Source organism: Apus apus, chromosome 9 (assembly GCF_020740795.1).
Source record: "Apus apus isolate bApuApu2 chromosome 9, bApuApu2.pri.cur, whole genome shotgun sequence".
NCBI classification, from domain to species: Eukaryota; Metazoa; Chordata; class Aves; order Apodiformes; family Apodidae; genus Apus; species Apus apus.
Window position 1 is genome coordinate 12,641,724 of NC_067290.1, and position 23,132 is coordinate 12,664,855.

General features: G+C 62.4%; 5 protein-coding genes across 11 annotated transcripts; 3 read left to right on the plus strand and 2 right to left on the minus strand.

The window, feature by feature from the left end:
- The first annotated feature begins 575 nt into the window (after nucleotides 1–575).
- On the plus strand, nucleotides 576–3,783 carry LOC127388187 (probable G-protein coupled receptor). Its single transcript, XM_051627425.1, has 2 exons — nucleotides 576–883; nucleotides 1,210–3,783. The coding sequence occupies exon 2, from the start codon at nucleotides 1,259–1,261 to the stop codon at nucleotides 2,543–2,545; it is 1,287 nt and encodes a 428-aa protein (XP_051483385.1). The 5' UTR covers nucleotides 576–883; nucleotides 1,210–1,258; the 3' UTR covers nucleotides 2,546–3,783.
- On the minus strand, nucleotides 3,659–11,063 carry PCBP4 (poly(rC) binding protein 4). 4 transcript variants are annotated; one of them, XM_051627422.1, is made up of 14 exons: nucleotides 10,744–11,063; nucleotides 9,784–10,005; nucleotides 8,122–8,237; nucleotides 7,783–7,806; nucleotides 7,672–7,704; nucleotides 7,297–7,413; nucleotides 7,082–7,210; nucleotides 6,723–6,851; nucleotides 6,404–6,478; nucleotides 6,192–6,236; nucleotides 5,963–6,038; nucleotides 5,523–5,575; nucleotides 4,911–5,080; nucleotides 3,662–4,569 (listed from the first exon to the last, which is right to left on the minus strand). In XM_051627422.1, the coding sequence occupies exons 3-14, from the start codon at nucleotides 8,215–8,217 to the stop codon at nucleotides 4,254–4,256; spliced, it is 1,263 nt and encodes a 420-aa protein (XP_051483382.1). In that variant the 5' UTR covers nucleotides 8,218–8,237; nucleotides 9,784–10,005; nucleotides 10,744–11,063; the 3' UTR covers nucleotides 3,662–4,253. The 4 variants fall into 4 exon arrangements, with proteins under 4 accessions (XP_051483384.1, XP_051483381.1, XP_051483382.1 ...); XM_051627421.1 differs by lacking the exons at nucleotides 9,784–10,005; nucleotides 10,744–11,063 and adding an exon at nucleotides 9,171–9,715 and having other exon boundaries at nucleotides 3,661–4,569; XM_051627423.1 differs by lacking the exon at nucleotides 10,744–11,063 and having other exon boundaries at nucleotides 9,784–10,078.
- A 98-nt stretch (nucleotides 11,064–11,161) lies between these two features.
- On the minus strand, nucleotides 11,162–12,931 carry ABHD14B (abhydrolase domain containing 14B). 2 transcript variants are annotated; one of them, XM_051627431.1, is made up of 4 exons: nucleotides 12,835–12,931; nucleotides 12,310–12,519; nucleotides 11,893–12,134; nucleotides 11,162–11,545 (listed from the first exon to the last, which is right to left on the minus strand). In XM_051627431.1, the coding sequence occupies exons 2-4, from the start codon at nucleotides 12,515–12,517 to the stop codon at nucleotides 11,363–11,365; spliced, it is 633 nt and encodes a 210-aa protein (XP_051483391.1). In that variant the 5' UTR covers nucleotides 12,518–12,519; nucleotides 12,835–12,931; the 3' UTR covers nucleotides 11,162–11,362. The 2 variants fall into 2 exon arrangements, with proteins under 2 accessions (XP_051483391.1, XP_051483392.1); XM_051627432.1 differs by having other exon boundaries at nucleotides 12,310–12,536; nucleotides 12,835–12,920.
- ABHD14A (abhydrolase domain containing 14A) lies at nucleotides 12,437–15,540 on the plus strand. 3 transcript variants are annotated; one of them, XM_051627428.1, is made up of 5 exons: nucleotides 12,437–12,497; nucleotides 13,529–13,786; nucleotides 13,925–14,040; nucleotides 14,409–14,644; nucleotides 15,180–15,540. In XM_051627428.1, the coding sequence occupies exons 2-5, from the start codon at nucleotides 13,539–13,541 to the stop codon at nucleotides 15,396–15,398; spliced, it is 819 nt and encodes a 272-aa protein (XP_051483388.1). In that variant the 5' UTR covers nucleotides 12,437–12,497; nucleotides 13,529–13,538; the 3' UTR covers nucleotides 15,399–15,540. The 3 variants fall into 3 exon arrangements, with proteins under 3 accessions (XP_051483388.1, XP_051483387.1, XP_051483390.1); XM_051627427.1 differs by lacking the exon at nucleotides 12,437–12,497 and adding an exon at nucleotides 13,064–13,243; XM_051627430.1 differs by lacking the exon at nucleotides 12,437–12,497 and adding an exon at nucleotides 13,064–13,243 and having other exon boundaries at nucleotides 13,618–13,786.
- A 176-nt stretch (nucleotides 15,541–15,716) lies between these two features.
- On the plus strand, nucleotides 15,717–21,789 carry ACY1 (aminoacylase 1). The gene is made up of 15 exons (XM_051627426.1): nucleotides 15,717–15,786; nucleotides 17,138–17,270; nucleotides 17,866–17,930; nucleotides 18,471–18,575; nucleotides 18,692–18,786; nucleotides 18,981–19,057; nucleotides 19,325–19,414; nucleotides 19,661–19,717; nucleotides 19,828–19,901; nucleotides 20,000–20,049; nucleotides 20,245–20,389; nucleotides 20,483–20,551; nucleotides 20,644–20,723; nucleotides 20,955–21,015; nucleotides 21,157–21,789. The coding sequence occupies exons 2-15, from the start codon at nucleotides 17,162–17,164 to the stop codon at nucleotides 21,319–21,321; spliced, it is 1,242 nt and encodes a 413-aa protein (XP_051483386.1). The 5' UTR covers nucleotides 15,717–15,786; nucleotides 17,138–17,161; the 3' UTR covers nucleotides 21,322–21,789.
- The last annotated feature ends 1,343 nt before the right edge of the window (nucleotides 21,790–23,132 follow it).

Consider the following 23,132-nt stretch of genomic DNA (forward strand, 5'->3'; position numbering starts at 1 on the left):
CTGCCCAGCAAGGTGGGTGTGGAGCAGGGAAGGGTGGTGGTGGGTCCCTGCAGGGGTGTTGGGGGGTGGCTCTGCAGGGGCTGCAGCCTTCTGTGGGCATCGGGTGCTGGCAGCCTTCAGGTGATAGCTAGTGGCCTTGCGTGCCAGGTGCCCTCATCACTTTAGCAAGGCATGTGGCTGGTGCCCATCACTGTGGCATCAGAGCTCCAGAGGACAAGCAAGATGTGCTGCCCTGCCTGGGCATGGAGTATCTCATCTATCCACCTGGAGGACAAGCTCCTGCCATCCCTATGGTGCCATACTTGGTGCCATGCCTGGGGCCATACGAGGGGCTCTGCCTAGCCTGGCGCCCGTGCAAGCCCCTCTCTGCACCCACATGTGCCCCCTGAGGACACATCCAGGTCCCCAGGGTGCTGGGGAGAGGTGACTCCCAGCAGTATTATTACCTTGATGCCCTGTGGATGCTCCAGAGCATCCACATGCTGGTGGGGAGTGGACATCCTGGACCTGCCTGTGGGTCTGTCCCCCCAGCCCCAAGGACCTCAGGGCTGAGCTGTCCTTGCACAAGGACCAGGTCTGGTGCAGTAGGTGGCCGTGCTGGGGGGGCACAGGGCTCAGGGACACCCGTCCCCCTTCCCAAGTTCCCAGCGGGTGCTAGGACCCAGCAGCTGTCCCCGTGTGACCGCCACGGCTGCAGGCAGCGCCGGCAGCGCCCGGGAGTGACAGCTGGTGCCATCCACAGCTGGTGGGTGACGAGTGGGTGACGGTGGGGACGGGAGCGTGGCCCTGTGCAGACGCCAGCAGCCCCTTTTCTGCTGCGGGAGCCACGCTGGTGAGAAGGACCCTGGCGAGGAGCAGAGCACCCACCTCCCCAGGAGCAAAGGTACACTTGGGTCCCCCCACGCACCCCCGGGTCCCCTGAAGCTGGAGCAAGGAGCAGGGATGGGGCAGATGGGTTCATGCCGTCCCTCCTCAGGGTGTGCTGGGGTGGCTGGGGCACGGAATGGGTGATCAGCCCGGCAGGGGTCCCTGCAGGTCCTGGCAGTGCCATCCCTAGCCAGGTTTGGGACAGCCTGGATGCTCTGGGGCAGGCAGGGTACCATGACCTCACCAGGCACCTCTCCCTGCTCCAGCGTCTTAGAGGGGTTCAGATCGCCTCTGGGTTTCTCTGTGGCTCTTCTTCATTTTGGTTCTTCTCCTCCCTGGCAGGCAAGGAGAAGACAGAGGCCATGGTTGTGGTGGGGTTTCCCTCTAAGGGATGCAGGAGAAGAGCCCTTGCTGCCCAGGCACCAGAGCTGCTGGCTTAGTCCTCAGGGGGATGGCAAGCCAAATGGGGCTGAACACCACAGACAGCTTAGAGCTGCTGTCCATCCCTGAGCAGTCCATTGCTCAAGATGTGGTGGGCCTCTTCTTCATGGTCCTGCTCACCCTCATTGCCCTAGTGGCCAACACTGTGGTCATGATCGCCATTCTCAAAAGCCCCCTTCTCAAGAAGTTAATCTTTGTCTGCCACCTCTGTATGGTTGACCTGCTCTCTGCCATTTTCCTCATGCCCCTGGGGATCATCTCCAGCTCCTCCTGCTTCAACAGGGTGATCTACAGCACTGTTGAGTGCCAGGCCTTGATGTTCCTGAATATCTGCTTCATCAGTGCCTCCATCCTCACCATCTCCATCATCAGCGTGGAGCGGTACTACTACATTGTTCACCCCATGAGGTATGAGGTCAAGATGACCATCAGGCTAGCGGTGGCCGGAGTCATCTTCATTTGGGTCAAGTCTGCTCTCATCCCTGTCTTGGCACTGGTGGGCTGGCCTCAAGGCAGTGGGGCCACCAGCGCCAGTCGCTGCACAGTCTACTGGAGTCCTGGGGTCCACAAGAAGGTTTTTGTGATCATCTTCAGCATTGTCTGCTTTGTCCTGCCCACCACCATCATCTTTGCTGTCTACTGCAGTGTCTACCGGGTGGCCCGGATGGCATCCCTGCAGCACGTGCCTGTGCCGGCACAGGCAGTTGCGCCGAGACGCCGATCTGACTCCATCGCCAGCCAAGTGACCATCATCACCAGGAACCTGCCATTGCCCAGGCTGATGCCAGAGCGTTTTTTGGGAAGCAACAAGGCCATCCTCACCTTGGTCCTCATTGTGGGACAGTTTCTGTGCTGCTGGCTGCCCTTCTTTGCTTTCCACTTGCACTCCTCTGTTGGTACGAGCACAGTAGATGGTGGTCACGGGGAGATGGTGGTCACCTGGATTGCCTACTCCTCCTTTGCCATCAATCCCATCTTCTATGGGCTGCTGAACCGCCAGATCCGGCAGGAGCTGGCCCGGCTCCGGCGCAGCTGTCTCAACCGGCCACTGGGCCAGGAGATCTGTCTTTCCATCTCGGAGGCTTCTGTTCAGGAAAACTTCTTGCGGTTCGTCCAGAGAGCGACTTGCACACTGGAGCCCCATGCCAGCTGCATCAGCCCCAGCCCCAGGAACAGGCTGGACCAGACCAAGATGGACTTCCCCATCCCAGGTCAAGTTCCTGAAGAGAGCGGCTGAGAAGTAGGAGGTCCTGTCCCACCATGCTGGGCAGGATGGTGGGCAGGGAGCCTGCATGGATGGGCTCTCCCTGGGACATGGGATGCCAAGGGGCTCCTACACGTGGGCAGAGGAGGGGGCACCTCCAGGTCTGTCACCCCACTGAGATGACTCAAGGCCAGCAGGGAAGAGCAGATGTCCCTTGCACCCTTCCCAGTAGCAATGACCCAGCTAACACCACTAACCCCAGTAACACCAGGGCCCAGGGCACCCACTGAGCCCAGACAGCTGATGTGGAGCCCTCCACCCTTGGCTGTTTAAGCTCACACTAACATCAGGTTGGAGGAGCTCCTGTCACCTGTGAGACTTATCATGGGGACAGCACCCATGGGGCTGGCTCTGGCTGTGTCTGTATTTTTCCTGCTGGTGTGGCAACATGTGATGCCCGTGGCCATGCCTGGCTGTGTCCCCTGCCCCACCCATTATGACTGGCAGTTGTCTCCCAGGGGGGATGCTGGCTGGCCAGGGGTCCGTGCCAGGCTGTTTATGGACACAGCTGCCCAGTTGAAGCCCAGCCAGAGGTGCCACGTGCCAGCCCAACTGGGCTGCCAGCCAGGGGTGTGCTGGGCTGGGAGAGGTGACACAGGCTGGTGGGGGAGGGGGTGGCATGTGTGGTGGCCCTGGGCAGCAGCAACTGCAGGGGACCAGGAACCACTGTCCCCCTTTGGTCCCATTGCTTCTGCTGGTCTTGGAGACCCTTCTGTGGGGTTCCCAGTGGAAGCAAAGGGATTGGCTCCTGCTGGGAGGATGCTGGAGAGGTACATCACCCCCAGCCCGCCCACAAAGCTCCCAGAGATGGTGCTGAGGTCCCAGGGATGATGCTGATACAGTGGGTTGGAGAAGCCCCTGCCCCATGGCCTCTCAAACTGCCCCATGGCAGGGAGGGGGCTCTGGGAAGACCCCCAGAGAGACAGGGGCTGAGGACCAGCACCCCTCTGGCCACAGGGACACTCCTCCTGCCACCACCATCCCATGTCCCCAGGAGGTGGGGCTGCCCCAGCTGTGGGGGGTATATCTCCACCCAGGGTGGGCCATATTATTATTTTTGTCTTGTAAATTTTATCTTTTTATTAAATCATTGATAAGTTACAAAGGAGGAAAAAATATAGACTTATATATACAGCATTTCCAAGCCAGCAGGGACCGGCTCTTGGATGGGGTTTCTGGGAGGCTACTGCCTTCAGGGTGGTCTCAGGAGGGCCCCCTCACGAGAGTCAAGGGACAAGGGACCCCCAGAGAGGCCAGGCAGCCCTTCATCCAGTGAAACCCTCCTTTTGGGTGCCAACCAGAGGGTGGGCAGGAGAGGGACAGCAGGGTGGGCAGGAAGAGGGGCAGGATGTGGGGGTCTCACCCAGCACAGGGCACTGGGAGAAGGGACCCCAACCCAGCAGGGACAGTCCCCCCATCCAATACCAGGGCACGTGGTCTCCGTGCAGGAAAATAGGGGAGGGGGACACAGTGCTGTCGGGATGGGCAGCAGGCAGCAGAGCAGCCCTTTCCTCCAGCGGGCATCACCACTGGGAAGACCCTTCCCTGGGGTAGGGGGCAAGGTGGGCCCTCCCTCAGCATGGGGCGTCTGGCAGGGGCTGGGGGACAGGGTGGTCAGCAGAGAGGTGTCCCCAGCAGTGGGTGGCACCCTTAGGCCCCCTCTCCCATCCACTAGCGGGGCTCAGTAGGGTGAGAACTTCTGCCGATCAGCTTTCTTGGTGCCATTGGCCGCTGAGATCTTGGTCGTGTAGGTGGCAGTGCCGCCGTTGGGACCTGCCATGGAGGACTGGGATAGTGCCAGGAAGGGCACTGGCTTCAGGCCGATGAAGTTGGAGAGGGAGATGGTGTAGGGGGTGCCCAGCAGCGCCGGGGGGGGCGGAGCAACGGCGGGCAGCGCTGCGCCGGACCCCGGGGTGAGGGGCTGGGAGAAGCCCATGCCGAGGTCCACGGAGCCAGGGCCTGGTGGTGCCTGGGAGGTAGATTTGGCCGTCTCTAAGCTGTGGAAGTGAGCAAGAAAGGTGTGGTGGTAAGGACCACAGTGACAGAATGGGTCGCCCAACCTGACCTGCTCATCTTAGGGTGCAGGGACTGGGTGTCCCATCTCTTGAGGCACAGGTCTCCATGGCACATCCTGGGCATCCTGCTGCACTAAAAAGCTGGGGCTCAAACCCCATGTGGTCCTGGGTCCCACACCCACCATCTTAGGGCCTCAAAGCATTATCCAGATCATCCAGCCTGAGGATGCTGGGGGTGGTATCCCCCACAGGATGTGTTGGGTGCTGCAGACGTGCCACCCTTTGGTAGAAGCTATCACGTCCCTTCATAGGCTGACACCTACCAGGATGTGATGAGGTACTGAGCCACGGTGATGCTGACAGGGGACCCCGTGATGGTCACGTGCCGCTCGCTGGAGCCCTCGGTCTGGTTCCCGATCTTGATGTGGGCACCCGACATCTGCCGGATCTCGCTGATCTTGCTGCCGTGCCGGCCGATGATGCAGCCAATGAGCTGGAGGGGCAGGGACTGGGGTGAGCTGGGAGCAGCCAGAGGAGCCACACAGAGCAGAAAGCTCCCAGGGGCTCACCCCACTACCCCCTACCCTTGGGAGATGTGGGGAAACTGAGACATGCACTGGGAAAACAGAGTGCTGCTTTCCTTGGGCAAACTCTACTTTTTGGTCTCACTCAAGCCCCTACCCTGCTGGCATCATCAGGCTGTCACATCCCAAGGTTTTTCCTTGGCATTGGTCAAATCTTTTCCCTTTCCCATGCCTCACTTTCCCTGTTCTTCCACATGCTTCTGCCCCAGAAAGCCCCTTCTGCTCCTGAGCTCTGGGGGCTGAGGCAAAGCCTCCAACTGTGTGGTGCTGGCCGCTGCAAAGCGACTGCAAGGTGGGTCACATGGTGGGGACAAGCTATGGTCCCTTGCCATCCCCAGGACCCACACGTACATCATTGGGCACCAGGAACTCCTGAGAGGTGCTCTGGGAGCTGGAATCCAGGCCTGGAGGGAGAGACAAGGATGTTAGTGGTAGGGGGGTGAGTGTCCAGCAGCTCCATGTCCCCACCACAGTCCTGTGCTGGGGCAGTCAGCAGCTCCAGGGACAAACCTGAAGGATCCCTGGGGAGAGATGGGGAGGACAAGGCATAGGCACCACTTGTAATTTGGTGCTGATGCTTCCCCATGGCAGGATTTGGGGCTCTGGTGGGCACAGGGACCCCAGAAAATCAAGGACAAAGTTGTTCTGGGGGGCAGGTAACCATACCAGGGGAGCTAGGGCAGGAAAGGCTGGGACAGGGGATGGGGACACCCTCATCAGGGCCAGGTGGGTGGATGGGTCAGGAGGGGCACCTCATACCCCCAACCGAGGGGTGCACAGGAGATGCTCACCTGGCATCATGGAGGGTGAGTGGCCCAGAGGGGCGAAGGGGAGTGTGTGCCCTGACAGCTGCTGCAGCTTTGTCATCTGCCCGGGCAGCGGAAAAAGGAGAAAGGAGGTGTTAGTGGGGATGACAGAGGGTCTCCTGTCCCCTTCCAGGGCCAGATGCTGGCACCCAGCATCTCTCAGGACAAGCATCCCTGCCAGGCACAGAGCTCGTCCCCTATGGGGCCAACTCACCTCTGCAGGAGAGACCCCGCTGTACTGACCCTGCATGGAGAAGCCCTGGAGGTGGAAAGAAGCAGCATCAGTATGGGGCCAGGTGTGGACCCCTGCCCAAGGCCACTCCCTGGGCAGGGAGGTCACCCCAAGCCCACAAGAGCCACCCCTTGCTGGCAGAGGCTGGACCCACTGGAAACCCTGTGCCCCTGGGGGGGGGTACAGCCCCTTACCTGGTTGGCAGAGAGCAGGAAGGTGCCCAGGGAGAGACCAGGGTGGTAGGGGATGGTGGCCCCCTTTGGAGGCGACTGGAGAGGGAGGGAAGGAGGTGGAGGGGATGAGAGATGAGGTTGAATGCTCCTGCAGCTCCCTAAACCCCCTTATGCCCCCCACACACCCTCAGCAAGCTAGGCATGGCCCACAGCACCACCAAGGCAGGGTGCTCTTATGGCATCTGCATGGGGGGACCCTGGTGCCCGGGTCCAGGTGGACACAGAGAGACCTGGGGAGGGGGAGGCAGGCAGCGTGTGCCCCCCTGGGCTGGCCAGGTACCTCCAGGATGACAGCGCAGATCTGCCTCACGCACTGGATGATGGTGTCTGGCACCCCCGAGACAGTGACGGCCCGTTCGGTGGAGTTGGGCAGCAGGTCACCAGCCACCTGCACCTGTGCCCCCGAACTCTGAGGGGGGGAAAGAGACATGCTGGGGTGTCTTAGCTGCTCCCCCGTGGGACTCAGCACCTTACACCTCCCTTGTCCCCTCCTTAGCCCCTGGGGACCTTTTCAGGACACACAGGGTGACGCTCCCCTCCTGCATCGCCTCCCATGGGATCATGGCAGCCTCTGTGCCGAGGGATGCATCCCCACCAGGGGAAAAGGGGAGCGTGCACCCGGAGCACCCTCAGCCTCACCTCCCGAATCTCCCGGATCTTAGCTCCCGCCTTGCCGATGAGCGAGCCGCACTGGCTGGCTGGGATGACGAGGCGCAGCGTCACTGGCGCTCTGCCCACCGCTGCCCCGTCACTCCCTGCTCCCAGGTCCTGACAGGGAGGGGGGATGCAGAGTCAGACCCCCAGCAGCCCAGAGGTGCGGGGGCAGCCGGTGGGTGCGAGGGAGGGCTGCTTACCTCCTCCAGCTTGAACGCGATCATGGAGACGGCGCGGAAGACGGCGTCAGTGGAGCCGGTGATGGTGGTGATGCGCTCAGGGCAGGACCCCTCTGAGATGGTGATGCGCGCGCTGCTCTGGGGACGGTGTCACACCCCATCAGGGACACCAGGGGCCCTAAGCTTGATGTGTCCCCCCCCTGCCCGTGAGGCCATTATGGGTGGCCTCGATGCCTGCAGACCTGGGCTTCCCCCCTCCCTCCTGCCCCAGGCAGCCTTCCCCAGGATGCAGCCTGGGTCCATCTGGGAAGGGGTGGCCAGGGCTGGGCATGTGAGAGCCACCAGATGCAGGCTGGATAGGCAGCAGGACCTATCAGTCCCCCAGCACACCCTTACCTGCTCTCGTATCCTCTTAACAGTCTCTCCTTTCTGTGGGGAGAGGAATGGGGTGGGCGGTCAGGTCCAGGGGAGCCGGCGGCTCTAAGTGCCCCAGACCCCAAATCTTACCTTGCCAATGATGCTGCCGATCTCCTGCAAAGGCAGAGACAAAGGGTGGCCCCATCAGCAGGCAGCTCCCTGCCTGCCACATTCCTCCTCTGCCCACTTTGTGGCCAACAGGCAGGCCCTGCCCTGTGGCCACTGGATGTCTTGCTGGTGACACTGGGGCACGGGAATGGGCCCCTCCCTGGCTTAGGATGGGGGAAAAAATCCCTTAGGGAATGCTGTTCCCGTGTGGATTGTGAGCAGGGGAGGAAAACAACACATAGCCAAGAGCTGGTGCTTCAGCATGGTCCCCACCCCAGGCATTGCTGACCGCCCCCCGGCACTGAGCCCCCATGCCGTTACCTTGCCGTGCATGAGCATGCGCAGGGTCAGGGTGATGCTGAGCTCTGTCTCCTCAGGGCTGCCGCCCACGCTGCTGGCTCCGTCTGGCGATGCCATGGCGGAAGGGCGAGCTGAGCCTGCGGGATAGAGAGGTTGCCAGAAAGCGGGGAGGGCCCCACTAACCTCCTCCCCCTGAATTTGCAGCCTGAAAAGTACCTATGGCTGGGAAGAAGGGAAACTGAGGCAAGAGGAGCACCATGCCCTCCTCCAGCAGGGGAGGCTTGCATGGCCCCGTGGTACCCCACCAGCATCCTGGCCCCTTTCCAGGAGCTCCCCAAAGGGACCTGCCACCACACTGGAGCTTACAGGCAGCTGCCTTCAACCTGGCCTAAGCACGGCCCCTGGCCAGAGCCAGCACCGCTCTGCCAGGAAGCCAGGAGCTGGATGGTTATCAGAAGTGGGTCAGTGTGGGGTCTGTGGCTGTGGGATGGAGTTCAGCTTGCAGGGCTTGCTGGGGCTGTGGTACATGGGGTGGATGGGTCAGAGGCGGCCTGAGCGGTATCACAGGGCATGTGAGCCTTCCTCTTCCTTCTCCCTTGGCCCAGCCCATGTGTAGGAGAAACTGAGGCAACCGCTTTGATGGGAACCAACAGCCCAACACAAACCATGCCATGATGCCTAATGCCTCTGCACTCTGTTCCGCCTCCCCCCCACCCCCCCCGAGCACCCCGGGGTCCCCCCCAGACCCTGTGCTGAAGGAATGGGGGCGGCTGGGCCCCCGCAGTGGCAGCACAGGGCCGGGAGGAGGACAATCGCAGTGTGTCTGGGCAGGGGTGGGCGGCTGCGGCACCGCTGGCTCCCGGCGGGGCGGGCGATGCCAAGCGGCTTTGAAACAAAGCCCCCGTGTTGGGGCCGGGGCCCGTGGCTGCGGGCAGGGCGGGGGGAGGGGGGGCCGGTTATTTTAGGTGCTGGCAGAACTCGCCATCGCTACGGCACAACTCCTGCATCAGGGTAAGGGGGTGGGGGGGGGTGGGGGAAAGCCGCTCGCCCCTGTACCCCCCAGGTCCTACGGCTTGCATCCCCGGAGCGGCTTGGACCCTCCATCTTCACCCCACCGCTACCGGGAGGCTGAAGAAAGAAGGAAAGGCTGGGGAATGGGGGGATACTTCCTTTCCTGATGGAGGGGAGCCTGGAGGGTGTGGGGGGTGGTACCCCCCTCTAGCCCCCCTCCTCGCAGTGTCCGGAGCCCCGCGTGGTGCCGGCAGGGGCGGGCAGCCTGCCCGGTCCCCCGGCCCCGCGGGATGAACGGCAGCAGGGACCTGCTGGGGACAAAAGATCACGCCGAGAAGGAAGGAGGAGGCTGGCCGTGGGGCAAGGGGAAGGCGGCAGGGCCACGGGGGTCCACCCCTGTCTCCCCCAGGTGAGCCGGGCTGGCAGGGACGCCAAAGGCCCCGGCGATGGGCATAGGCCACCTGCCCCGTCTCTGTCCCACGGCTGGCGACAGGACGGCCCCGAAGCTGGGCACCGCCCGTCCTTCGGGGCACCTTTGGGTGGCAAAGGGACATGACGGCGGGGGGGGACGGGAGGAAGCCCCCCACCCCGTCCCAGGGGGAACCTGTCTCTGCTCGCCCTCCCGGCCGCCCCAAGCCCCCCGGCCCCCGTGGGAGGGGGCCTGGCGGGTACCTTTCCGTGCGCCTCGTCCCTCCGCCGCCGGCCACCCCGCTCAGTGCCACATTGTCCCCGGCGGCGCCCAGTGACACCCGGGGCAGGAACAATGAGCCGCTTGACAGGCCAGGGCCAGGCTGGCAGCCCCGGCCCCCACTCCGGTCCACGCCGGGGCCCCCCTCGCTCTTCCCCTCTCCCACATCCCTCCCTCCGGGATCCTATTACAGCGGATAAGAGACACTAAAAGGAACAATGCACCCTGGGTAAGGCCATCTGCCACCGCTGGGGACATTCCTGTCCCCCCCCCCCCGCCCCCCCCTGCTTTGGCTGACACATCGCCCCTCTTTGTAATTGCGGGTTTTTTTTCCTGGAAGCCGATCAGCTGGCAGGGCTGAAGGGCTCAAGGACATCGGAGCAGGCAGGGACAGGGCGCTGGCACCCCAGGGCCTACTGGCACCCAGGGGTGCTGCTAGGAGGGGGTGCCTGGAGGGCTGGGGGAGGGGGCCAGGAAGCATCCCCGTATGGGGGGTCTGGGGCTGCAACAGGGGAGCTAAACTTGGTGGGGGGCAAGGGATGCTCCAGGTAGGGGTCCTGCCTTCCTGCCAGGGCACTGACTGGCTTCTGCACCCCTGGTGCTGCCCCATGTCCCCTGCACGGATGTCCTGTACCCACAGACAAGTGGCCCCCCTTCCCCCATACCTCCCCCACTAAATCCTCCTGGGCCCTGGCGTAAGCAGCTAAAGCCCAGGCAGCCTTGGGGAAGGCGGGGACGCACTGGGGGGAAGGGGAGGGGGGGGGGCACCCCGCTGCCAGCTCCATCTGTGCCCCTTAGTGCCTGGTGTAGCATCACTCGGAGGGAAGGCAGGTGGTGGGCAGGGGGCTTGTCCCCCAGTCTGTCCAGCCAGATGTCTGTCAGATCTCCCCACCCACCCCCCCACCTGTTCATGCCAGCCACTCACTTGATAAATCCCCCCCTACCTCCACGGGGCGCTGGGCTGCTGCGGGCAGGAGCCTGCTGGGGCTGGCAGCTCCCTTTTAAGCCCTTGTGGATTATGCTGGGTGCCTGCCAGGAGAGGTGGGAGGAGGAAGCGAAGGATGAAGAGGAGGTCAGCAGGTCGGAGACACAGGTGCCACGTCCCTGGAGGACCTATCTGTGCCTAAACACAGCCATGGGGCTCCTTGGGCACCCTCCAAGGCTCCTGGTGGTCCTACTAGAAGTGACGGGTGTCCTCCAGTGACTTTGCAGCTGGCACTTGCCCACCCATAGGGCAACAATCCCTGAATGTCCTGTCCCTCTGTGGCTGTCACCCCCAAAAATGTGTGTGATGGTGGCCATGGAGGAGGTGGGGATCAAGGAAGGAGGAGGAAAGGATGGAACGAAGCAGGAGGAAGGTGGTAGGAAAGCAGTGGCAGAGCTTGGGGTTTTATTTGGTCCCGAGGGAACTGGTGGTGCTGGCATGGTCCTGGTATGGCATGGCAGGGCTGGGTGGGGATGGCAGGTGAGCAGCTGGGTTTGCATAAGGGTGTGTGCACAGGCAGAGGGGTGGGCCGGCCATGTCCCCCTGCCCCATGGGCCCCTCCACACAGCACATTGTGCTCACTCCAGCTGCTGCAGGAAGGCCAGAAGCCCACGGTGCCACTCGTCAGGCTTGTCCAGGTAGCAGGCATGTCCAGCACCCTGCATCACCAGCACCTGGTGCTTGGGGAGGTGCTGCAGGTTGTTCAGGCTGGTCTGCCCCAGCTCCACGTCCTGGTCCCCATACACGATCAGCGTGGGTGTCTGTGGAGGGGGAATGCACCTTGAGCCTGCCAATGGCACCCAGGCACCTGCTCCTCCTGACCAGGGACATTGTGGGACCATGATATGGAGGGGAGACGCTTGCCCTTCTCCCCTGCCCAACACAACAAGGGGAAACTGAAGTTCAGACTCCTGGGTCTCCTTACGTTCCCGCTTTCCCTCCTAGTACCCCACAGTCATGTCTCTTCACCATCATGCTCCCCTTTTCCAGTGGCAACAGGGTTTCTGGCCTGTTTGGTCTATTCCTTGCCCAACCTCAGTGCCAGGGTCCCCCCCTCCCAGTCCCCTCCCAGTTCCCTGAGCTCCCCCCATCTCCCCTCAGGCCATACTTTGATCTGGGCATACTGCTCCGCTGTAAACTTCTCGGTGCAGATGGGTGCCACAGGCACATATGCCTTGAGCAGGTGGTTGTGCTGGAAGAGGAAGGGCAGGGAGTACATGCCGCTGAGAGACGGACTGATCACCACAGCTGGACCCAGGCACAGAGCCTCCGAAACTGCTTTCAGGAAAGACCCCGGTGCTGGCTGGCCCACAGGCGCTGGGGCCACAGCATCCTTCGAGTGACCCAGCCCTGAGCCATAAGAGACAGAAGTTGCCCCGTCACACCTTCCTGCTGCCTTGCGGCAGGGAGAAGCTGGCACAGCAAGCGCTGGGGTTGCCGTCCCAGCATGACAAATGAGAGCAGCTGTATCGGCTCCCTCTGGCCCCCACCTGGCTCTGGGGCTGTGCTTTCCACCATGCCTTACCCGGCAGGTCAATAGCCACAGCTCGGTACCCGTTTTCAGCCAGTGTGGCCAGCGTCCGCAGCTGGAGCCAGGTTTCCGAGGAGAAGCGAATGCCGTGCAGCAGCAGCACCGTCAGCTTGGGCGCCTGCTGGGCTGGCTCGGCTCGGCGGTAGAAGAGGGTTTGGCCTTCCACCATGACGGTGCTCTCGGTGAGCTGTGGGGCAGCCATGCCTGGGGGGTTGGGAGAGCTGTTGGGGTGGGAGGTTTGAGAGATGGAAATGGGCCGGGTATAAACTGCAGCCCCGTGCAGCCCAGCACAAAGAGGGGCCCGGTGGGATGGCAGCGTCCCAGCATCAAGGCCTGGTAGCAGCAGGAAGGCTGTGGCACTGGCACCAGGAAGGAAGGGCTAACACTGGCACCTCCCTCTTTACTGGAGAACACTGGCAGGTGTCGGCTCCAGGGTGGGCACACGGGGCTGCTTGCTCGTGCCAAGCGGGCTCACGGTGCCTCAGTTTCCCCGCCCGGCCATGGGCCGGCAGCCCTTACCTGCTCCTTTGCCCCCACTGCCGGCTGCCGCTCAGCTCCCGCTCCCCGCCGCACCACGGGGCTGCGGTTCCCGTGCCCCGGGTCCAAAGGCCGGCGGGGCGGGGAGGGAGGGAGCGGCGGCACCGCCGCACGGAGCCCAGCGCCTGGGGAGGACCCGGAACTGCCACCGCCCCGCCAAGCCCGGCCCAGCTCTGCCGAGCCGAGCGCGGCCGAGATCCACCGAGCTCTCGCCGAGCCGAGCCGAGCCCTAGCCGAGTGCTGCCGAGTCGTAGCCGAGTGCTGCCGAGCCTGTTCCGAGCCCTCCAAGCCCCAGCCGAGCTCTGCTGAGCCCCACTGAGCCGGGACCCCTCTCCCGGCACCGGCCGTTCTCTCCCGGGACCTCAGCCCCGGCGCGGGGGGGCCCTGCCGGGTCGGTGCGGCGGGCTGACAGCCCTCGGGGCCTGCCGGGCTGCGTCCTGCCGCCAGGAGGAGCCCGGGGCCGCGTGGGCTGGGGTCTTGGGACCCGCATGTCGCGGCTGGGGCCGGGGGCCGGCGCGGGCAGCGGCCGGAGCCAGGGGCAGCTCGGGAGGCGGGGGCCGAGCGGGGGGCACAGGTTGGGCCGGAGCTGAGGGGAGCACCGTGATCTGGGGCCTACGCCCCCTGCAGCGGTGGGGTTTGGGGCTGCCAGCCTCTGGCTGCCATTTTCCCTCTCCAGGGCAGCGGAGATGCCGCTCGCGGGCAGCCGCCTGGGGCTCCTGCTTCTCGGGGCGCTCCTCACCCTCATCCTCTACCTCCTGCTCCCAGCTGCCCAGCAGGAGCCACGTGTGGCGGGCAGCCAGCCTGTCGAGGGGAAGCGGGGCCAGCGGGCAGCCAATGCCACCATGCGCACGGGGATGGCGGCAGGAGATCCCCCTGTCTTCTACAGGGAGGTTTCAGCGGCGCCCGAGGCCAGTGGCATCGCCGGCCCCAGGAGGTGGGTCAGCTGCTGTGGAGGAGGAAGGTGGGGGGTGACAGGCCCTGGGGATCAGTCTCCAATATTCCTCGTGCTGCTGTATTCCTGTCGGTATGGCATCTTCCCTGAAACCCTTCCCACCCGTCTTCCCTACCACAGGCCTGATGTCCTGTTCCTGCACGGCCAGGCATTCACCTCCAAGACGTGGGAGGCCCTGGGCACACTGGCACTGCTTGCTGGAGAAGGCTACCGTGCGGTTGCAATAGATCTGCCTGGTAGGACCATGCATGGCACTGCACTTAAGTAGATCCCTCTGGGCAGCTCCAGTCCCTCACTTCAGCTGCTGCTGGGCTCTGGACCTCTTCAGGGAGGACTCTGGACCTCTTCAGGCAGCTGGCAGTGGTCCCTGAGGCAATGTGCCTGGGATTTGGCATTGCCCCGGGGTGTTGACTTCCATAGCCACCCAAACCCTTTGGCTGGGGTTGGCTTGGTCTGGCTGGTATGTGGCTGTAAAACTGCTGGGGCTTGGTCAGGTGCCCATTTTTTTCCAAGCCAGCTGATCCTTGGGGGAAGAGACCACTGCAGACTGCACAATCCCCCCACCCCACCCCATGCCCACCCTGTGCCCTCTGCCCCATGCCAGGCTATGGGGATTCGCCCCCAGCGGAGATGGTGGCCACAGCGCAGGGCCGGGTAGCTCTCCTGGACCATGTCCTCCAGGAGCTGGACATGCAGACGCCTGTTCTCGTCAGCCCATCCATGAGTGGCCGCTTTTCCCTGCCCTTCCTCCTGACACGGAAGGACCAGCTGGCTGGCTTCGTGCCCGTGGCACCCGTGGGCACCAAGGACTACACCGCTGAGCAGTACCGGCAGGTCCAGGTGAGGTGGGTCCTTGGGCTTCTGGGGGGGCCCTGGGTGCTGGAGAACCTCGTGGGCCAGCTACCTATAGGGTGGTGTGAAGGGTGGCCCAGTTCTAGGGTCAGTGAGGGGAACTTGTTTCCCCCCCCAGCATCTGTCTTCCCTCAGCTTTGATAGAATCATAGAATTGTTTTGGTTGGAAGAGACCTTTAAGATCAAGTCCAACCATTAACCTAGCACACTGCCAAGCCACCACTAAACCATGCCTCTAAGCAACACATCTAGAATCACAGAATCATTAAATCAGAGAATGGGCTTTGAAGAGACATTCAAAAGTCATCTAGTCCAGCTACCCTTGCAGTGCACAGGGACCTTTTTGACTAGATCAGGTTGCTCAGAACATGGTCGAGCCTGATCTTGGATGGTTCCAGGGATGGGGCCTCGACCACATCTCTGGGCAACCTGCAGTGATGGATGGAGGTGGGCATAGCCCAGAAGTGTGGTGGCCATTTCCCACTCTGACAACCTCTCTGTTTTTCTCTCTCCCCTTACCAAGACACCCACCCTGATCCTGTATGGTGAGCATGACACAAGGCTGGGTCTCCAGGCCCTGCAGAGCCTCCGGCACCTCCCCAGGCACCACGTGGCCGTGGTGCCAGATGCTGGCCATGCCTGCTACCTGGACAAGCCGCAGGACTTCCACCGGGCCCTTCTGGGCTTTCTGTACCAGCTGAAGAGATCTGCTGAGCAGAGGACGGGGACAAGGGCATCCTGAGAGACTGGGGGGCACAGGTGGCTGGTGTAAGGGTGCTGTTCTCCTTTGGGGTGACCCCCAGGGTGGTGGGAGGGGACAACTGAGACTCCCTTGCTGGCACAGAGTGTGTCATCTGTTACAAGGCCAATAAACTGATGCTGCTGTGGTTTCTGTGTCTGTCCCCAAGCGCTGCAGAGCTCCCCGAGCTCCAGCCCCATCTTCCTGCCACTGCTGTGGGGCAGGAGGGTGCCCAGCCCACCCTGTGAACCCTGCCTACCTTCTCCTTGCCTGTCCCCTTCCTCCAGCCCACTCCGTGCCCCCAGCTCCTCCCCTGCCCGCCCCATGCCCGCCTCCTGCCCGGAGCGGGGCGGAGCGGGGCCGGGCAGGCGCCGGCGGCAGCAGCACGAAGGTAGGGCCGGGCCGGGCCGGGCCGGGCCGGGCCGGGCGAGCGGGGGTCCGGGGGGCGCGGTCGAGCCGGCAGCGCCCGGCAGCTCGCGGGGGGCTGCTCCGGTGCCTTCGTACCCCCTTAAAGCCGCGTCCCGGCACGGTGCCCTGCACCACCCCCTTCCACTCCTCTACCCTACTGCACCCCGTTCCCCCCCCGTCTTATATCCCCCTGCACCCCCTAATCACGGTACTCTGCACCCCCCCTTTCCGCACCCCCAGCCTCGGTATCCACCACCCCTCTGTCCTCTTACCCGTGCTACCCCTGCACCCCAATAATCCCAACTGCTGCACCTCAACCCGTGCAGTCCCCTGCACCCCTAACCGCAGTACCCTGCACCCCCCCCCCCCCCCCGCGCTCCTAACTATGGTATCCTGCCCCTCCTTTCCCCACCTCCCTAACCACAGTACCCCTTCACTCTGCCCACAGTACCCTGCACTCCCCACAACTCTAACCATGGTGCCCCTGCACCCCAGTTGCAGTACCCCTTCACCGCACTGTGCTCCTTTCCTACACCCCAGGCATGGTACCCCTAAATCCCACCTGTGCCCCTTTGCACCCCTAGCCAGGGTCCCCTTGCACCCCTCTCATAGCCTCTCTGTACCCCCTACTCCCATACAGCCCAGTGTTCCCCTTCACCCTTCATGCTGCACCCCGATGTGCCCCATAGCACCTCACACCCTTCTGCTTCTCTGGTCACCCAGCACCCTTCAAGCACCCAGTAGCATATCACTCTCCTGTAGTCCTCCCAGCCCTTCTGTCCTCTCTAAGCCCTTCACCACGCCTATTCCTTGCACCCCCCACCTTTCCTTGTACCTCTCCCTCAGCAGTGTCCCCCCCTTTTCTTACCTGCACCCCCGTACACCAGCATCCTGCCTTCCCTGTCTGCTCTCACCCAGCAACCCCCCAAACCTCTAACCACTGGCTAACCCAAACTACCATGTGCCCCTGCCTTGTATAGCCTTCTTCATCCCATAACCCCCTTCCCCACTTTGTTGCCCCCCCTTTCCTCCCTGCTAGCCTTCTATGCCCCAGCTAGCCCTTCCCGGGATCTCATCCCACCACAGATTGCCATGGCAATGTGTTTGGGGCAGGAACATGGACTTTGGGGAGCGAATGAAAGGATGGTGTGAGGGTCACACCTCATCCTGCCTCTGTACTTGAGTGGGGGGACTTCTCCTGTGATGGCAGGATCTCAGGACTTGCACTGGGGAGACCTTTGCCCCATCCTACTTCGGTTTCTGTGACGACCGAGCTTGCTGGCGGACTTTGGAGGGCCAGTGGGTGATTAACCATCTTGCTGCTCTTCCCCCAGATCTTTGCAACCCTGGTCCTTGACATGGCACCTGGGAAGCCCGGAAAGAGCACAGGGACCTCGGAGGACCCTTCAGTTACACTTTTCCGGGAGTACCTGAGGATTGACACAGTCCACCCCAAACCTGACTATGGTGAGGATGAGGGACAAGGACAGGACAGGGAGCTGTGTGGGGGTTCAGCAATGTGGCTTTGCAGCTCTGATCTTTGGACCCAGGTGCCCGAGCCCTGTGCCAGGGCTTTTTTGATGGTGGTGTTAAGGAGCAAACACCTTTGTGGCTTATCTCTGCTGGTGCCTTCGGTTGGGGCAGGGACGTCTTGAGTGCACCCAGAGCTGCTATTTCCCCCTGCCCCCTCCTTTTCCATGCTGTCCTGGCCCTGGGACAGATGCCGTGTAGATCTCCTTCCCTTAACATTTCCATCCTCCCATCGAGATTTTTTTTATTGGTGAGGAGCTCCCAAAACTCCCACAGAGGACTGTCCCCTTTGAACTCGCTCCCTTACGGTTTTTGTTTTTCACGTTCCTTAGTCCTTGCCCCAAATAGACATTGACAAGCTCATGTCCCTGCTCCTGGCCACCTCTTGTTCCAGGACCTCCATCACCTGCCCTCTATGGTCGCCTGTTTTCTTGTCCAGGGAGCCCCAGAGAGCCTTGGAGTCCCCTGGGGTTGTATGGTGAGACAGGAGGGAAAGCCTAGCATAATTCCAAGCATCTCTGCTTCTGCCTAGATGCAGCCATCCAGTTTCTGGAGCGCATTGGCACTGAACTGGGCTTGGCCTGCCAGAAAGTGGAGGTAAGTGAGGCAAGGAGAAGCCCCTGGTCTGTCTGTCCATCCATCCATCGGCATCCGGATCCTTAGTGACTGGGCTGTTCCCTGCCTGCTGCCCCCAAGATGGGCAGGAGTGAATCCCCTCTGCCTGTAATCCTCTGCTGACCTGAGCCCTTCCTTAAGCTTATACTTGGGCCAGCCTCTGCTGACCTTTGCAGCTGCCTGTGCTATGATTAGCCAGCAGCAACCTGGCAGGGTCATGTTAGCTGGGGACGTCTCTGCTGCTGAGCACTGGCTGTACCAGGGGACTCCCAGGCACCAAGGGGAGACACTGGGTTAGTCTCCCTACCTCTGTCTAAATTGCAGCCAGGATCTCATGCCCATGGCTGGGTTCTGTCTGGCTGCAGGCACACCTGCCCCATCCTCTCCCAGTGGAGAAAGGGGTCATCTGCCAAGTGGCATCAAAAAACAATTCACAAGGTGATGCTTTTTGGCCCAGCCTGTGGGTCCCAGCCCCTCTGTCCCCAGCTGGGACCCTTGTGACATCCTGCCCTCACCCTACAGGTGTGCCAGGGCCGTGTGGTGCTGATCCTGACCTGGCAGGGCACAAACCCCCGCCTGCGCTCCATCCTGCTCAACTCCCACACTGACGTCGTGCCTGTCTTTGAGGTGCTGGGACAGGGCGAGGGGTGGGATGGGCATGGCAGGGAGGACTGGGAGTGGCAGGTGAATGGGAGCTGGTGTCTGCCATGCCCCTCTGCCATCACAGCTGCTCTTCCCCACAGGAGCACTGGACCTACCCGCCCTTTGAGGCTGTTAAGGACTCACAAGGCAACATCTATGCCCGGGGTGCCCAGGACATGAAATGTGTCTCCATCCAGTGAGTGACGGGCTCAGCGCTTGCTGGGAGAGTGGGCATGGCATGAGGGTACCTCTGAGTGAGGCAGGATGGGATGCCACCAACCCCAGGATCCCTGGGGCTGTGAGTGTCACAATTTGACCCCCCCTGGGGTGGCTCAGGGCCCACCATCCCCTTTCCTCTGTGATGCCCAGGCACTGCCTTCTCCCTTGCAGGTACCTCGAGGCTGTCCGGAGGCTGAAAGCAGAGGGAAAGTGTTTTGCCCGCACCATCCACCTCACTTTTGTGCCTGGTGAGTCCCCAGGATGTTCCCTCTTGGGGGGACAGGAGGGCCTGGCATCTGGGTGATGCTCTGGAGCTCCCTGCAGTGTGGCAGCTGGAGACCCCTCTGCCAGCCTCTCTGGATTTTGAGCTCCCCTAGATTGGGGTTGGAGGAGTTTCCAGGTCTGAGGACACCAAGTGTGCTGGTGGCACCTAGGCAGGCATGGAAGGAGGACTGGGGGTGTGGTGGGCTGGAGGATGCCCCTCTTCCTTTCTCCATGCCAGACTCTCCCTGCAGATGAGGAAGTGGGCGGACACAAGGGCATGGAGATGTTCGTGCAGCGTCCTGAGTTCAAAGCACTCAATGTGGGCTTCGCCCTGGATGAGGGTGAGTGGTGGCAGGGCTGGCACAGGGACATGTCTCCTCTTGGCACACACCCCTCTGCCTATTGGCATCACCCCCTGGGCGCCAACCCTTGGCACGATTTCTGGAGACTCCCTTTAGGGGATCCTTCCCCTGGGCAGTGACCCACATGGTGCCAGCCTGGACAGGAGATGCTACCAGGGCAGAGCAGAGGGGGACACATCATGGCACCCCCATGGCCTTCTGACCCCTCGTCTGTGCCCACTGCAGGCCTTGCCAGCCCATCTGACACCTTCAGTGTCTTCTATGGCGAGAGAAGCCCATGGTGTGAGTAACTGCATGTCCACTGCCCCATCCCTGGCTGTGCCAGGCACTGCAGCATCAGTGCCACCCTGAGGCTTTCTGCTCAACATCCCCCTGTCCCCTTGCTGCTGCAGGGATCAAGGTGAAGTGCATGGGCAGCCCTGGGCACGGGTCCCGCTTCATCAGCAACACGGCGGCTGAGAAGATGGTAAGAGGGGGTACACCCTGTGCACCCCCCTGCCAGCCCTGGGCCTGTCAGGTGCTCCCCCAGGGCTGGCCCTCACCCCCCTGCCCTTCCCTCCCCAGCATAAAGTCATCAACTCCTTCCTGGCCTTCAGGGAGAGCGAGAAGCAGAGGTAGGAGACAGGCAGCGGGATTGTGGTGGCTTCAGTTTGGTCCGTGGAGGGGGTCCTTGGGATTCCAAGCCAGACTCTGATCCAGTGCCACTGCCCCGTGCCTCAGTTTCCCCTTTTCGAAATGGCAGCAGTGTGGGGGAGTGCTTCCCCTCCTCCCTGGGTGGTGGAGGGTGACTCTTTCTCATGTTCCCTGAGGCTCAAGTCCGACTCAAGCCTGACCCTAGGGGATGTCACCTCCCTCAACCTGACCATGCTGGAGGGAGGTGTATCCTTCAATGTGGTGCCCTCTGAGATGGCAGCTGGCTTTGACATCCGCATCCCACCCACTGTGGACCTGAAGGTGGGCATCATGCTGTCCCCCTGCCTCCCCCCCCAGGGGGGGAGTAGGTTGGGGGGTACCCTGCTCACACCCCTCCTCTGGTCTCTGCCTCAGGCCTTTGAGAAGCAGGTGGCCACGTGGTGCCAGGATGCTGGCGACGGTGTCACCTATGAGTTTCACCAGGTGAGGGGTTTCGGCCACCGGGGTGCATTGTGCCCATCCCATCCCTTCCACACGCCCACCCGTGCCCCTCACCTGCCCTCTCCTTCTGTCAGAAATGCATGGACCAACACATCACCTCCACCGAGGAGTCAAACCCATGGTGGAAAGCCTTCAGTGGAGTCTGCAGGGACATGTGAGTAGTGTCCCCAGGAAGGGCAGGACCCTGGTTGGGGATCCCTAGGGGTCTCTGGGGTCATGGCAGGGGTTGGCAGAAGATGCTCCATGCCATGTCAGGGCACCTCCCCAAAAGAGACAGGATTGAGAGTCCTACAGGGCTCAGGGACCTTCCTGGCATAGGGTGGCAGGGGGACAGGGGACCTGGCTGCCCCCACGCCCCCGCTTGACGCAGGGTCTTGTTTGCTAGGAAGCTGCAGTTCAAGCTCGAGATCTTCCCTGCTGCCACCGACAGCCGCTACATCCGCGCGGTGAGTGCAGTGCCAGCCCGCCCTTGGGTCCCTCCCCTGGGGGTGAGACCTGCACCCCCAAGCAGGAGCCCTGCCTGGGTGGAGGGGAGCACACGGTGCCCATCCCAGCCCTGGTGTCACCCTCTGCCCCTCCCTTCCCAGGCAGGACACTCTGCTATCGGCTTCTCACCCATGAACCGCACCCCGGTGCTGCTCCACGACCACAACGAGTTCCTCAACGAGCAGGTCTTCCTGCGGGGCATCGACATCTACGCCCGCCTCCTGCCTGCCCTGGCATCCCTGCCCCCCCTGCCCACCGAGGCCTGAGTGCCCCAGCCATGGGCAGGATGGGGGATGCCGAGCAGTGGGGATGCCCGGCTTTTTTAAAAAGGGGGCAGAGGGTGGGCACAGCAAATGCCAGCCGGCGTGCTGGGGAACCAGCCGGCATCGTGCCCTGTTGCTGCGCTCAGGGCTGGTGCAGTGGCAATGCCTGTGCCATGTCCTGGCTGTGCCCTTGAAATCTGGGCCACAGCCACCCCCCTGGGGGCTGCGTCCTCCTTGCCCAGGTGCCACCAGAGTCCCATGCCCAGGTGCCTCCTGCCTTTACTAGTCTTGGCCATGCCTTCCCCTGTCCCCATGTCACCTCTGGATGCAGTGGCTGTGGAGTGAGGGGCTGGCCAGTGCCCCACCCTGCCTGCCTGCACCTCATCCTGCCTCCCTACCCACTTGCCGGGGGAGCTGGGGCTGCTGCCCTCCAATCTTCCCCATGCAAGTCAATAAATCTTCGTAAGCACAGTCAGGAGCAGGGGAATCTGTCCATCTGTCTGTGACACTGCCCATGGGGTCTCCACGGATTTCTTCAGTGTGGGGGGTCTGCTAGAGCACTCCCTGCTCCTTTGGGTTCACTGGGCTGGGGGACAGTGCTGCAGGCAGGATCCTGCCCAGGCAGGCCATGGAGCTGGCCTCTGGAGCCTCAGGGTGCTGGAGGGAGCAGGAGCAAGCAGCGATGCTGGAGTTGATCCTGCTTCCTCCCTCTCATCAGCTCCTGCTGCTGTGCTGCTTCTCCAAACCCTCAGGCTGGGACAGGCAGCGTGCAGGTCTGGGCAGGCAGCCTCTGCTTATCTGCCAGAGCTGCCCACTGGCTGCGTCTCATTGCTCCCGCCTCACTCCACACTGCTCTGCAGCACCCAGGAGTGCTGGTTCTGTCCCAGAGCCACCCTGTGCCACCCACCCCTGCCATCTTCCCTGGGGAAACTGGGGCCATGGGCCAGCTAAGGGCTCACTGGGCTGCATCGCGGGGGCTAGTTCCTGATCAAGGGGGTGGTGCAGCTGCTCCGTTACACAAGGTTGGGGGTGAACTGGACACCCCCATTGTCCTGCCCTCATTTTCAATCGAGACTGCTGCAGCTCTCCTGGGGGCCTGGGGGGGCCGGGGCTAATGGCTGGGGCTAATCACTGTCCCAGAGCCAGGTTGGGAGAGGTGATGGGCTGGTGGTGATGGAGCTGTGCAGGAGAGGCTACCAGCTCCTCATCTCCTTCACGTCCATCCAGTGCTGGGGGGGAAATCCAAGGCTTTTGGGATGGGGTGACACCTGCTCAAGTACCATGGCTCTCTGGGGAAGCCTATGTAGGTTCTCTGGTGTCTCATACTGCCATATACCCTGACCCGCAGGCCTGGTGGAGGATGGCATGAGAATGGTCTGGGTGCCACAGGGCACACTGGGGTCCTGTTTACTGGCTGGGGTCCCTACTCAGGGTGCAGATGAGCAGATGCCTTTGTGGCAGACAGTGTCACATCCCCACTGCCCTGTCCCCTGCCCTGTTGAGTCACCCAGGTCTGGGTGCAGCACCCTGGGCACCCTCAGTCCTGCTCAGCCCTCTTCCCCACCCAGCCTGGTGTCGCCAGCTTGCCTGGCCACTGAGATGGGACCTGAGAGCCCCGGTGCTTGACAGTGTTTGGAGATCACCCCACGCTGAGCATCTTCTTGGGGGACAGGTCCGTGTGCCTTTCCCCTCCTCACTCCCCATCCCCAGGGGTGAGCCAGAAGGGCTGGGATTGCTTCTTTTAGAGCGGGGGGAGGTTGCAGCGAAGCCTAAACTGAAGGCAGACGACGATCTGGGGGTGTGCGGAGCTCTCG

Excerpts from the sequence above, each read along its gene's own strand:
- LOC127388187 (XM_051627425.1), top strand. The coding sequence starts at position 1,259 with ATGCAGGAGAAGAGCCCTTGCTGCCCAGGCACCAGAGCTGCTGGCTTA.
- PCBP4 (XM_051627421.1), bottom strand. The coding sequence starts at position 9,204 with ATGGAGGGTCCAAGCCGCTCCGGGGATGCAAGCC. Across the intron at positions 7,705-7,782 it reads TCGGCAGCATCATTGGCAAG|AAAGGAGAGACTGTTAAGAG; the intron begins GTAAGATTTGGG and ends CTCTCCCCACAG. Across the intron at positions 6,237-6,403 it reads TCCTGCTCTCTGCCAACCAG|GGCTTCTCCATGCAGGGTCA; the intron begins GTAAGGGGCTGT and ends TTCCACCTCCAG.
- ABHD14B (XM_051627431.1), bottom strand. The coding sequence starts at position 12,517 with ATGGCTGCCCCACAGCTCACCGAGAGCACCGTCATGGTGGAAGGCCAA. Across the intron at positions 12,135-12,309 it reads TGTGGCTATTGACCTGCCGG|GGCTGGGTCACTCGAAGGAT; the intron begins GTAAGGCATGGT and ends CTTATGGCTCAG. Across the intron at positions 11,546-11,892 it reads AGCAGTATGCCCAGATCAAA|ACACCCACGCTGATCGTGTA; the intron begins GTATGGCCTGAG and ends CCCCCTCCACAG.
- ABHD14A (XM_051627428.1), top strand. The coding sequence starts at position 13,539 with ATGCCGCTCGCGGGCAGCCGCCTGGGGCTCCTGCTTCTCGGGGCGCTC. Across the intron at positions 13,787-13,924 it reads GGCATCGCCGGCCCCAGGAG|GCCTGATGTCCTGTTCCTGC; the intron begins GTGGGTCAGCTG and ends TCCCTACCACAG. Across the intron at positions 14,645-15,179 it reads AGCAGTACCGGCAGGTCCAG|ACACCCACCCTGATCCTGTA; the intron begins GTGAGGTGGGTC and ends CCCCTTACCAAG.
- ACY1 (XM_051627426.1), top strand. The coding sequence starts at position 17,162 with ATGGCACCTGGGAAGCCCGGAAAGAGCACAGGGACCTCGGAGGACCCT. Across the intron at positions 19,415-19,660 it reads GGGCTTCGCCCTGGATGAGG|GCCTTGCCAGCCCATCTGAC; the intron begins GTGAGTGGTGGC and ends TGCCCACTGCAG. Across the intron at positions 19,902-19,999 it reads ACACGGCGGCTGAGAAGATG|CATAAAGTCATCAACTCCTT; the intron begins GTAAGAGGGGGT and ends TTCCCTCCCCAG.